The sequence below is a fragment of the Canis lupus genome, chromosome 22, assembly GCF_011100685.1.
Source record: "Canis lupus familiaris isolate Mischka breed German Shepherd chromosome 22, alternate assembly UU_Cfam_GSD_1.0, whole genome shotgun sequence".
Classification (NCBI taxonomy): domain Eukaryota; kingdom Metazoa; phylum Chordata; class Mammalia; order Carnivora; family Canidae; genus Canis; species Canis lupus.
In genome coordinates this window covers 31235399-31249196 of record NC_049243.1, presented here as the reverse complement: position 1 = coordinate 31249196, position 13798 = coordinate 31235399, and the positions used below count along the sequence as shown (strand labels likewise).

General features: G+C 36.9%; 1 protein-coding gene across 26 annotated transcripts in view; it reads right to left on the bottom strand.

The window, feature by feature from the left end:
• The window catches only part of SCEL (sciellin), a 301081-nt gene that overhangs the window by 12975 nt on the left and 274308 nt on the right, over positions 1-13798 (bottom strand). For all 26 annotated transcript variants that reach the window (XM_038569806.1, XM_038569829.1, XM_038569807.1 and 23 more), the window contains one exon: positions 4783-4845. In XM_038569806.1, the coding sequence (XP_038425734.1) occupies positions 4783-4845 (63 nt within the window). The remainder of the gene's footprint in view (positions 1-4782; positions 4846-13798) is intronic.

Below are 13798 nucleotides of genomic sequence, written 5' to 3'. Positions count from 1 at the left end.
GGTATTTTATTATGGCAACCCAGACAGAGTAATAATACAAGTAGCATTCCTAGTTGTGTTTATAATGAGATTAATGACTTCGCCTTCATGAAGATTTAATTTTTATAACTGTGAATAAAAACCAAATAGTAAAAAAAAAAAAAAAAAAAAAAAAAACAAATAGTACTAAACAAATTTGAAATATGGAACAATAAACTATTTGATGGATTTTGCTCCATTCAGGAGGTTTGGAAGATGAGAAATTAAAAAAAATAGAACTTTTATTTTAGAGTAGTTTTAAATATATGGAACAATTGCAAAGAGTGTGGAAAATTTGTGTCTACCCTTCACCCAGCTTCTCCTAATACTAATATCTTACATAACCGTGGTATGTTTTTCAAAACTAAAGAATCAACATTGGTACAGTACTATTAACTAAACTACAGACTTCATTTGTATTTTATCAGGTTTTCCACTGATGTCCTTTCTCCATTCCAGAATCCGAACCAGTACATATCTTCCACATAATCATCATGTCTTTTTAGTCTCCTAGGGTCTGTGATAGTTTACTAAGTTTTTCTTTGCTCTTCATGAGATGGTGATACAGGAAATTCTATCTTGATGCCAATAAGTGGTAAAGATTTTTTTTTTTATTATTTAGAACCATAGAAATAGTTAGAAAATACTTTGGCCACCAGTGAAATAACCTGCAGTATTTTTTTTATAATGCTACTGGGTCCCATATCCAGATATTCTGGTTTAATTAGCTTGAATTATAGCTTGGGCACTAGGATTCCTTTAAGCCTCTCCAGTAAGTCTCATATGCAAATTAAGGTTACAAACCATCACCTTAGAGGTTGGGCAGCCCAACTTTTTACCCAAGAGAGCACTGGTTCTCAGAGTGTGATCCCTGGGTCAGCAGGTGGCTGTAACATACACTAAAGTTTAGGAACTGGTGCAATCAAGGAAACTCTGCCCAAGTATTCCTCTCATATACCTTGAGTAATCCTTATAAAGGATAACTCATGATTCACAATGTTTGTTGTTTAACAGTTTTATGGTTAAGACGTTACTCTTCAGGGGCACCTGGGTATCTCAGTGGTTAGCGTCTGCCTTTAGCTCGGGTTGTGATCCCGGGGTCCTGGCATCAAGTCCTGCATCGAGCTCCCCACAGGAAGCCTGCTTCTCCCTCTGCCTGTGTCTCTGTCTCTCTCTGTATATCTCTCATGAATAAATAAATAAAATCTTTGAAAAAACAATAATAACAAAAAAAACAACACAATAAAAAAGGAAGTTATTCTTCATCGAAACAAATTGTTGAATTATAACTTCCAATTAATGGTCATAGTTTTGTTTCTTACTAAATAACAACTCTACAAAATATAAACTCAAACACTGTGTAGGATCTTATAAAATTTCTAATGAAATTACTCTTGAGGAAATATTTCCTGCAGTGGAAATTCACCTTGAAAATTTACCTATCCGGAACCATCATACATCACCAGTGAGAGTATAAAATGGTACAGCTGCTCTAAAAACAGTCTGGTAGTTCCTTAGATGGTTAAACACAGAGTTACGGGGATCTCGGGGTGGCACAGCGGCTTAGCGCCTGTCTTTGGCCCAGGGCGCGATCCTGGAGACCTGGGATCGAATCTCACGTCGGGCTCCTGGTGCGTGGAGCCTGCTTCTCCCTCTGCCTATGTCTCTGCCTCTCTCTCTCTCACTGTGTGTCTATCATAAATAAATTAAAAAACATTTTTTTAATAAAATAAACATAGAGTTACTACACAATCCAGCATTTCCAGTCCTAGGTGTATACCCAAGAGAAATGAAAATATATCCCACACAAAATCTTATATATACAGCATTTTTCCTAATAGTTAAATACAATCCAAAAGTCAAAAATGGTTCAAATACCCATCAATTGATGAATAAACAAAATGCTGTTTAGCCATACAACAGAATAAATATCATTTGGGAATAGAAAGAAATAAAATACTGATACGCACTGTAATACAGATGAATCATGAAAATATTATGCAAATTGAAAGAAACCACTCATAAAGGACCACATAGTGTACGATTCCATTTATATGAAATGTTCAGAATAGGCAATTCATAGAGACAAAAAAATAGATTAGCAGTCACCTAGGGCTGAGGGGTTGGGGAGAAAATGTGTGACCGCTAATGGAATGGGGTTTCTTTCTGAGGTGATAAATATATTCTAAAATGGGTTGTGGTGATGGTTGCACAATTCCATGAATATACTGATCAGAAACATATATTTATTTGGACATTCTATTACTATACAAAGGGAACGCATTCATAAAATGAATCAAGTCTCAGTTTAGTAGATTGGCCCAGGACTCTTATTTAGATTTCCATTGTCTTACTAATTTACCCTGAACAACCTGACATTTAACACCATAAAACAGTTTCAGCTGATAAACATCAATACCATTGCAAACTTTATGAATCTCTTTTGCATTAAGAATAAAATCATATTAAGAGCCCACTATTTTGTGTTATATGTGTTAGTGTTTACCTCTATAAAATGTCTTGAACTCTTGTAAGAAATTTCAAATTTTAAATATATTTTTTAAAAAGTACTCTACTGTATGGGACGCCTGGGTGGCTCAGTGGTTAAGCATCTGCCTTCCGCTCAGAGCGTGATCCTGGAGTCCCGGAATCGAGTCCCATATCGGGCTCCCTGCACAGAGCCTGCTTCTCTTTCTGCCTATGTCTTTGCCTCTGTGTGTGTGTGTCTCTAATGAATAAATAAATAAAATCTTTAAAAAGAAGTATGCTACTGTAAAAAAATAAAAGAGGACTTGCTGCCAGAACACTTGGGTTCATTCATCTCTGATTTACTAACCTTCCACACTTAGTCAAGTCTCTTACTTTCTGTGAGTTTTCTCAATTTTCTTTCTGTTAAATATTTACCCAGTCACCCATTTTGACAGTCCTTTTTGCAGCCAGAATACATGGGCACAAAAGTTGGGTCCAGAGACTTCTTTTTTCTACTCTTTTCCAGGTGAAAATTTTTATTACAGTTGTTGTGTCAGTGCCAGGGTGGTGGTTACATTTTCTATTTAATGTTTCAATGGCAGAACCTATGATTTCTCATACACAGGCAGGACTGTGATAGGACTGAAGGAGAATGATCAATAAATGGCCTTGTAGTGATGGTGATTAAGGCCTCTAGATGTAGTAACCAAATGGGATGATTCCTGTCTCCCAGGGGAAAGAGTGGGTGCATCCGTGAAAGTTTATGTCATAGTTGGATTATCTCAGGCAGGAGACACATATGAATTTGCAGAAAGGAAAAGGAGACTGTGCACTTTATTGTCAACCATGGTGTTTTCCATTTACACACTATTTTCAATGCAGATGGCCACACCCACACTGCTTAGCATTAGGAAACCAGAAAGATCATGGGGAGTTAGAGTAAACTCAAGGTATGAAGAGCCAGAAACTGGAAGGCAGCAAAGAATCTCGGTTATCAAACAGATATAGAAAATAAAGAAGCCAACAGGCAGAAGGAAGAGTGGGAGAAAAATAGGGAGGAGCCAATACTCAGGGAGTAGCTGAGTTACAATAATGACAAAGAACTAGGGTTAACGGTATCCAGGGATTCCTGATGGAATGTCGTCTGGCCAAGAGGGAGCAGCCTTCCAGCTATGCTGCCATTCCTGTTCCTGAATTTCGATAAAATTCCATTTTTTCATTATCTTTCCAATAAAAGCCACACTGAAACTGGAGCATCTGTCACATCATGTTAAATGAGAAGTTCCTTAACCATATGTAATAATCATTTACTTGTAATTTTTTTACCTTGATCACATCCAGATAATACTTCAGTAAGACTGGTTAACTGTAAGCCCAGTCCTATTCCCGAAATAGTGGATGTTTTTCAAAGATAAATGGATCCTATTGAAAATTTTCCCTCCTTCATTTTATCAAAGGCTTTCATGTGATCACAAGAAGAGAAGTCAGAAGACAAGTTAGGGAATTGAGGGAACAGAAAGAAACTACCTATTAGATATAAGAGTCTTTTGTAGACATTATGGGGAAAAAGTGATCCAGCTCTCTGCCTGCTTTTCCATTGTCCACACATAATATTGACAATATCATTTCTTTACGTAACAAAATTTTCAATAGAAAAGACAACTGCACCTTATGAAGGTAAAAAAAAAGAAACCTATTGTTTTTGGGTCCCCCATATGTAGAGAGAGATTGCAAAACAGGGGAAAAAATGTTTAATTCTTTCTTAAAAGTCTGTAACAACAATGACGTATATAACTCTATCCCAACTTTCCTTGTAAAAGAAAGTACAACAATTTTAATGCTGTTATACTCCATGGGGAAAAGAAATTTCAAAAGTAGGTCCTGTTTTGTAGTTGTGATGAATTTGTGCATTCTTTTAGTACTAGGTATCCAAGGAAGAGATTCCCAGAGTGCTTTCTGCACCACTGGAAAACTACTAAGCAACAATAAGTAAAAATAAATCTTCACAGCCCGAGTGCACAGCCTTAAATTTCCATGATGCCTTTCACACAAAGCTTTTGAATAGAAGGTCCTCAGTCAGAAATCCAACAGAATTTGAATTTTGTTAATTTTTTCCATTTTTGTTAACTTTGCTCAACTCTTAAGTACCCCATATATTGATTTTTGTATTTCAATAGTATTTATATCTAAATACCATAATACAATTCAACTTCTCAGTAAATCTTCTAAGATTATATAATTTAGGTAGGCTTAGATGGGATTGATAACAAAATAATAAATTATAATAAGTCTTACCTTTCATTTTTATTTTTAGGCACATTAGAATTTATTTCAATTACATTTTTCAGGTCTTGGTCTCTATGGAAGAAAAAATATATATAATTAATATGTATACATATATATGTATTATATGGGACATTGGAAATCTGACATTGATCTATTTGATCTATACAGCTCAAATATAAGAGCATGGATTATGTGTGAGAGAGAAATATAGAACTAATATTTGGAAATTTTAAGAAACCTGGTCTGAAAATAACCGATTTATAGTCCCATTCAATTAAAATTTAATGATTACTAACTTTGTGTCACAAAGTATTATGTATTTTCACATGGATTATCTCATTCAGATCTCACAAAATCCTGCAGGACAGCATCTGGGACTCAGGAAAGCTAAGTGAATTTTCCAAGGTCAATTAACTAATTTGTAAAAGAGTCAAGATTTGAGGCCAAGCCACCTGCCCATCTGAAATCAATTCTTGGATATTTAATTAGAGACTTCATTCCAGCTTTGTAGATCACAGAAACATGAAACCCAAAATTTGAATAAACAAGTCACAATGTGGAAGATAAATGGGACAAATAGATTCTTGAATTTTGAGCTGCAGTAATGATTTGATACACTTTTCATGATATACAGTGTCCTCTCATATGTTACTCATATATTATTTATTTATATATTTGGTTGTAACTCTAGTGGTTCTTGTTTTTTTCCACCATGAGTTTAGAAAAGCCTTTGTCATGAACTTGACTGACTGAATTTTGAGCTGCAATAATGATTTGTTACACTTTCATGATATACAGTGTCCTCTCGTATGTTATTCATACATTATTTATTTATATATTTGTTTGTAACTCTGGTGGTTCTTGTTTTTTTTCCCCATGAGTTTGGAAAAGATTTTGTCATGAACTTGACTGACTAGGAGCCTTGGTTAGGAGTCAAAACGATGAAGTCATCTCTTCCCCTATTTCCTTGGGCAAGTTAATCAAACTTCCTAATTTTTCTTTTGTAAACTGGGCTAATAATATCTAATTTCATAAGGTTGTGGTGAGAATGAATGAGCTAATATAAATTAAATTCATGGCACAATGACCCCAGTTGTGGGTGAACTGAATAAGCATAAATAAATGAAGTTACTAGAAGTTCAATGATGCAGCAGTAGGCACTATTGATTCCAGTATTTTGACAGGCTACCTTTTCATTCTTATTTCTGCTCTAATTTTTCTTTTTACCTTTGGCATTAGCTCTAGTTTTCATAAATCTCTCTTCTTATGATTGTGAATAGTAGGTTTAAATAAGGTTATTATACATGGAATCAAAGTATTGACTCTCACAAAATTAGTATTGATAAGTATGAAAAATTCTATAAAAAGTTCTTGTAGTGTAACAAGATTTAATACTCTTTTTATATAACCATCCAAACCAGATAAATCTGCAAATTAGCCAGCTTTCCATAGCTACACTTAAACTTCACATTTAAAATACTAGTTGCATAATTTTGAAAATGTAGAAATTAGATTATTTTTTAATGTAAGTTACAGTAGGGAAAATATGCTAATTAATACATGTAAAAAGCAGAAGATTTCAGAAGTAGCTCAGAAGTGTCACAATCATTTGATTCTTCAGTCTGAATGATGTAAACTTCAGAACTGACTCCCTCAACATAACTGCTAGAACTATGTAAGGAAAGCTCCCAGATCACATCATTCAAATTAGAAATGGAGACAGAAGGCTTTTGCTGAACCCCTGATGGCCCTTTGCTAATTATTAGAGCTACCTTCTTGGCCTCAGGGGCCACTGTACTATTTTAATAATCTGGCATTAAGTGATTCCCTTTTATCATTTTATTTTTTTTTTAAATTTTTATTTATTTATGATAGGCACACAGTGAGAGAGAGAGAGAGAGAGGCAGAGACACAGGCAGAGGGAGAAGCAGGCTCCATGCACCGGGAGCCCGACGTGGGATTCGATCCCGGGTCTCCAGGACCGCGCCCTGGGCCAAAGGCAGGCGCCAAACCGCTGCGCCACCCAGGGATCCCTCCTTTTATCATTTTAAAATAATACTTCACTAAATACTTGGGTGTAATGAAATATAATTAAGAGATGTGATATTATATAGCCCAGTTTTCTAGGAGTGCCAAACTAGGATGGTTGGCAGCGGTAAATAGTGAGAGATCACCAAAACATGTGTATCTTGGAGGAATTAGAATTTTGTCCCAGTAAATGAATTTTGTCCCAGTAAATGAATCTCCTTCCACTGCTAACCTAGGATGAGCTGAGTGCCATTTTTTAAGGACACTGGTGGTTTTCTCTTTTTTTTTTTTTTTTTTTTTTTGACACTGGTGGTTTTTGCTACAACTTGAGAGTAGAGTCCCCTTACCATGGCCTTATATGGCCTTGTATACAGAGGCTGCTCCACACATATTTGTGAAATTAAATTTAAATTCTCTCTTTCTACTTCTCTAGGGGAAATTTTTAAGTACCTTACCTAGCTCTGGGAAAAGATATTAAAGGGGCCCTCACGAGGAAGACATTAGACCCTGAACCTTTAAGGTAGTCAGCTCTACCACATCTAGGTGCATATAGTGTGTACCATGACCTTCTAGAAAAAGATCACTAAAGGCAGTGATGGATATTTTATCTCCATTGGTGTCAGTCACCTGGAACCTGCCTTACTTCACCTCTGAATTACATATTTTTTTTACAGCTTTCAACTCTTGCTTTTTTTCCTTGTTTTGGGACATTGTTACAGGTCAAATTGTGTCCCCCCCAAAATCATATGTTGAAGTCCTAATGTTAATGGTCAAAATGTGACCTTATTTAGAGATAGGGTCTTCACACAAGTAGTCAAGTTCAAATGAGGTCATTGGTGTGGGCCCTAATCCAATTTGACTGGTATCTTTACAAGAAGAGGAAATTTGGACTAAGACACACATAGATGAAAGACAACATGAAGATATATGGGTGAAGGCAATCTTCTACAACCCAAGGAGAGAAACCTGGAGTAGATTCTTCTTAATCTTCAGAAGGAGCCAACCCTACAGATATCTTATTCTTGGACTTCTAGCCTCTAGAATTGTGAGAAAATAAATTCTATTTTCAGTCAATCACTCTGTGGTACTTGTTATGGCAGTACTAGAAAACTAATAAAGATCTCCTTTTACCCTCACAACAAGATTACATTTAGTTTTTTGGTCTGATCCTGGACATCCTCACTTCTGCTGGTACTTTCTGTTCATTCCTGGCTGCTGCAGACACTGGATCTTTGCATATCCTCCTACCCCTGTCCCAGGACCCAAGCCTTTTTGGATTCCAGCTATCATGAAGGAGAGCAGAAATGAGTTTGGACCTGAAGATTAAGAAGCCAGAATCTAACAAATTTACTAACTACAAATAGGTAACTCAAAATTGGAACCTATGCATGCCTTCAAAGAAGCATATTCTGAAAGTGATGTAATTATGAATCATCGAATAAGCCATATTATTAGTGGTTTCATAAAATTTTTGGTGTTTCTATTAAATAGCATCACATATCAAGTTTGATGGAGTGTATTATGATATTTTACTCTGAATAATCTATACTAATATTTAAAGCAAAATGAAAAGTTCCAGACTATGAAAATCACAAAATTATTTGCTTTGGTTGTTTACCTTGATTGATGTCACCAGCTAGATCTGAAGATCCAATAAAAGAACTTCAGATTGCCCATAAACTTTCTAAGACAAAGTATATAAAAATAAATTTTCACTCTTTAATTAAGAACACATCTATTGCATGGTGTCTTTTACACTGTGGAGGAAAATGAAACACTGTGAGTCAAAGTGTGACAAGTCGATTTTTATAGAAGCCCAGCTATGTGCAGAAGGGTGGGGCAAAAGCTTGATTCCATGGCAGTTGCAGTGAAAGGAAGACTTTATGACTAAATATTTATGAGAATTTGGAATTAGCTCCAAGTAAAGTCACCAGTTCTCTGTGGACACAGCGAGAAATGAAAAAAGAAATTTTGTAACCTTTGCAAATAAAAATGATTTTTTAAATGTAGATTTCAAAATTTGGGGGGAGGGGGAATGAGTCATCTGTTGTGTAGAGTCACAGCACAAATTTTGAATGTTAGCATTTATCCTTGCTATAGTAGTGTAATTTATTTTCTACTGTCCCATTAAGGCATATAACACTCCCTTACAGAGAAGATTAAGAAAAAAATAGGTATTACTATGTCTGCTATTATACAACTTTTCTCAAGATAAATTCTGCATGAGAGAAAGTTAACAGCTCACTCACCACTGCTCTTCTTCTTTCATGAGGGTGTGGGAGGTATTTATTAAAAGCTGCAATATGTTTCTCTCTCTACAGCTTACTTAAATTGCTTTTGTAGAGTATCAAACATATTTGCAAAAGTAAGAGCCTCCATATAAAAAATTTACTATGGCACTCCTTTTGTGCCAAGAACTATATCTTAGGCATTAAGCTTTAGTTCAAAAGTAATATTTGTCTCTCTGAAAGGACTCTAGAATACAGTGAGATAACATATAATTCTTCAGCTCTGTTGACATGGCAAAATGGGCCCAGATGTATATATCTTCATAGTTCTTTTCAATGAAAGAGTCTTAAATATTTTATATTAAAGAAATTAATTGATCTGTAGAGAAATTGGACAATTTAGGTATTTTAAATATAAGATGTAACCAATAATTTTAGTGGCTCTAATTCACCACGGTTGATTGAGATTATGTCATGAGCAAGAGATAGTCATTGGCTTAAGCAAGCAGACCTATCGTAACATATCAGATTTCTTCAGTCTGGTTTCACTCATGGAGAGATCAGAATGTTGGAACTAGAAAGCAATAAGCTTTACATAGCTGGATGATAAAAGATCTGTGATTAGTTGGGGATTTTAACCTTTAATTCACAAAGTATTTCTTAAGAACCTAATATGTTCCAGGCATTGTGCTTTGCATTGTAAATAAAGAATTGAATAAGAGAGACCCAATCCTTACCCTCAAAAATATTATAGTTGGGGAGAGATGATTAAATAATAATTCCTGGGGATCCCTGGGTGGTTCAGTGGTTTAGTGCCTGCCTTTGGCCCAGGGCGTGATCCTGGAAACCTGGGATCGAGTCCTGTGTTGGGCTCCTTGCATGGAGTCTGCTTCTCCCTCTGCCTGTGTCTCTGCCTCTCTCTCTTTCTCTCTCTCTCTCTCTCTCTCTGTGTGTGTCTCATGAATAAATAAAAATAATAATAATAATAATAATTCCCTCTAGAAGACAAATGCTATGGGACAGGAAGGTTAGAGAGTTTATCTAGAAGAAGCACTGACATGGATGGGGTGGGTCCAGGGGGCCTCTCAGAGCTAAGTAAGAGACACCTATTTTGAGACCTAAGGAATAAGTAGAAGTTATCAATGCAATACAGATGAAAGATGGGTGGAATTTGTTTGTGTGGGGAGCATGATGGGGGTAAGGGTTGGAAAGCCTTTGGAGGAAGGATAAAGTAGGCTTTGGAAACCAGGTTAGAGTATGGCCATTGTCCATTGGTGATGGGAAACCACTGGAAAATTTAATCAGAATGAGGTGATCAGATTTGTGTTTTAGGAAGATCACTCCACAGTGTGGCCAGTGGATTGAAGAGCAGAAGGCAAGACTGGCAGCAAAAGGACCATTTAGGAGACTGAACTGTAATCCGGTTATGGTAGTATCAGGAAAGATGAAGTGTCTTAGTTCCTGAGATAGAAGCATCCAAAGTGACCTACTGATTATGTGAAGAATGAAGAACTGGAAGGTTCAAGATTACCACCCCCACCCCACAGCTTTCTTTCTTGAGCAGAAATATGAGAAATCTGTATCAAGAAGTTAGGAAGAACTTCTCTGTTGGAATACTAAGCCCTGGAGGCAGGGCAAGATGGTGGAGGAGCAGGGTTCCCAAGTCACCTGTCCCCACCAACTTACCTAGATAACTTTCAAATCATCCGGAAAACCTAAAAATTCAACCTGAGATTTAAAGAGAGAGCAGCTGGAATGCTACAGAGAGAAGAGTTTGCGTTTCTAATAAGTACAACTCGTTTTTAGCCACTCTGCACTGAGCAAAATGACTGGAAAGAACTCACCACAAAAGAAAGAATCAGAAACAGTACTCTCTGCCACAGAATTACAGAATTTGGATTACAGTTCGATGTCAGAAAGCCAATTCAGAAGCACAATTATAAAGCTACTGGGAAAAAAGCATAAAGGATTCAAGAGACTTCATGACTGCAGAATTTAGATCTAATCAGGCTGAAATTAAAAATCAATTAAATGAGATGCAATCCAAACTGGAGGTCCTAACGACGAGGGTCAATGAGGTAGAAGAAAGAGTGAGTGACATAGAAGACAAGTTGATGGCAAGGAAGGAAACTGAGGAAAAAGAAGAAAAACAGTTAAAAGACCATGAGGAAAAGTTAAGGGAAATAAATGACAGCCTCAGAAGGAAAAATTTATGTTTAATGGGGGTTCCCAAGGGTGCTGAGAGGGACAGAGGACCAGAAAGCATATTTGAACAAATCATAGCTGAGAACTTTCCTAATTTGGGGAGAAAAACAGGCATTCAGATCCAGGAGATAGAGAGGTCCCCCCACAAAATCAGTAAAAACCATTCAACACCTCAACATTTAAATTTTTTTTTTATTTATTTATGATAGTCACACACACAGAGAGAGAGAGAGAGAGAGAGAGGCAGAGACACAGGCAGAGGGAGAAGCAGGCTCCATGCACCGGGATCCCGATGTGGGATTCGATCCCGGGTCTCCAGGATCGCGCCCTGGGCCAAAGGCAGGCGCCAAACCGCTGCGCCACCCAGGGATCCCAACACCTCAACATTTAATAGTGAAACTTGCAAATTCCAAAGATGAAGAGAAGATCCTTAAAGCAGCAAGAGACAAGAGATCCCTAAGTTACATGGGAAGAAATATTAGATTAACAGCAGACCTCTCCAGAGAGACCTGGCAGGCCAGAAAGGGCTGGCAGGATATATTCAGGATCTTAAATGAGAAGAACATGCAACCAAGAATACTCTATTCAGCAAGGCTCTCATTCAGAATAGGAGGAGAGACAAAGAGTTTCCAAGATAGGCAGAAACTGAAAGAATATATGACCACCCTACCAGCTCTGCAAGAAATATTAAGGGGGAATCTGTAAAAGAAAGAGGACGCCCAAAGAAATAATCCACAAAAACAGGGACTGAATAGGTATTACAATAACACTAAATTCATATCTTTCAATAGTAACTAAGTGTGAATGGGCTTAATGATCCCATCAAAAGAGGCAGGGTTTCAGACTGGATAAAAAAGCAAGACCCATCTATTTGTCATCTAAAAGAGACTCATTTTAGACCTAAGGACACCTACAGCCTGAAAATGAAAGGTTGGAGAACAATTTTCCATTCAAATCAAGAAAGCAGGGGTAGCAATCCTCATATCAGATAAATTAAAGTTTATCCCAAAGACTATAGTAAGAGATGAAGAGGGACACTATATATACTTAAAGGATCTACTCAACAAGAGGACCTAACAATCATGAATATTTATGCCCCTAATGTGGGAGCTGCCAAGTATATCAATCAATTAATAACCAAAGTTAAGACATACTTAGATAATAATACACTAATACTGGGAGACTTCAACACAGCACATCCTGCAAATGACAGATATTCTAAGCACAACATTTCCAAAGAAACAATAGTTTTGTTTTTTTTTAAGATTTCATGGGAGACACACAAAGAGAGAGAGAGGCAGAGACACAGGCAGTGGGAGAATCACGTTCCATGCAGGGAGCCCAACATGGGACTTGATCCTGGGTCTCCAGTATCAGGCCCTGGGCTGAAGGCGGCACTAAACTGCTGAACCACCCCGGCTGCCCAAAACAACAGCTTTAAATGATACATTGCACCAGATGCATTTCACAGATATTTACAGAACTTTATATCCAAATGCAACTGAATTTTCTTCTCAATTGCCAATGGAACTTTCTCCAAAATAGACCACATATTGGGTCACAAATCAGGTCTCAACCAATACCAAAAGACTGGGATTGTCCCCTGCATATTTTCAGACCATAATACTTTGAAACTTGAACTCAATCACAAGAAGAAATTTGGAAGAAACCCAAACACATGGAGGTTAAAGAGCATCCCGCTAAAAGATGAAAGGGTCAACCAGGAAATTAGAGAAGAATTAAAAAGATTCATGGAAACTAATGAGGATGAAGATACAACCATTCAAAGTCTTTGGGATACAGCAAAAGCAGTCCTAAGAGGGAAATACATCGCAATACAAGCATCCCTCAAAAAATTGAAAAAAAACCCCTCAAATACACAAGCTAACCTTGCACCTAAAGGAACTAGAGAAACAACAGCAAATAAAACCTACACCAAGCATAAAAAGAGAGTTAATAAAGATTCGAGCAGAACTCAATGAAATAGAGACCAGAACTGTGGAACAGATCAACACAACCAGGAGTTGGTTCTCTGAAAGAATAAGATAGATAAACCATTAGCCAGCCTTATTAAAAACAAAAGAGAAAAGACTCAAATTAATAAAATCACAAGTGAAAAAGTAAAGATTGGGGGATCCTTGGGTGGCTCAGCAATTTAGCAACTGCCTTTGACCGAGGGTGTGATCCTAGAGTCCTGGGATCGAGTCCCGCATCAGGCTCCCTGCATAGAGCCTGCTTCTCCCTCTGCCTGTATCTCTGCCTCTCTCTATGTGTGTGTCTCTCATGAATAAAATCTTAAAAAAAAAAGGAGAGATCACAACCAATACCAAGGAAATACAAAACAATTTTAAAAACATATTATGAGCAGCTATATGCCAATCAATTAGGCAATCTAGAAGAAATGGACGCATTTCCGGAAAACCACAAACTACCAAAACTGGATCAGGAAGAAATAGAAAACCTGAACAGGCCAATAACCAGGGAGGAAATTGAAGCAGTCATCAAAAACCTCCCAAATAAAAAAAAAAAAAAAAAAAAAAAAAAAAAAAACCTCCCAAGACACA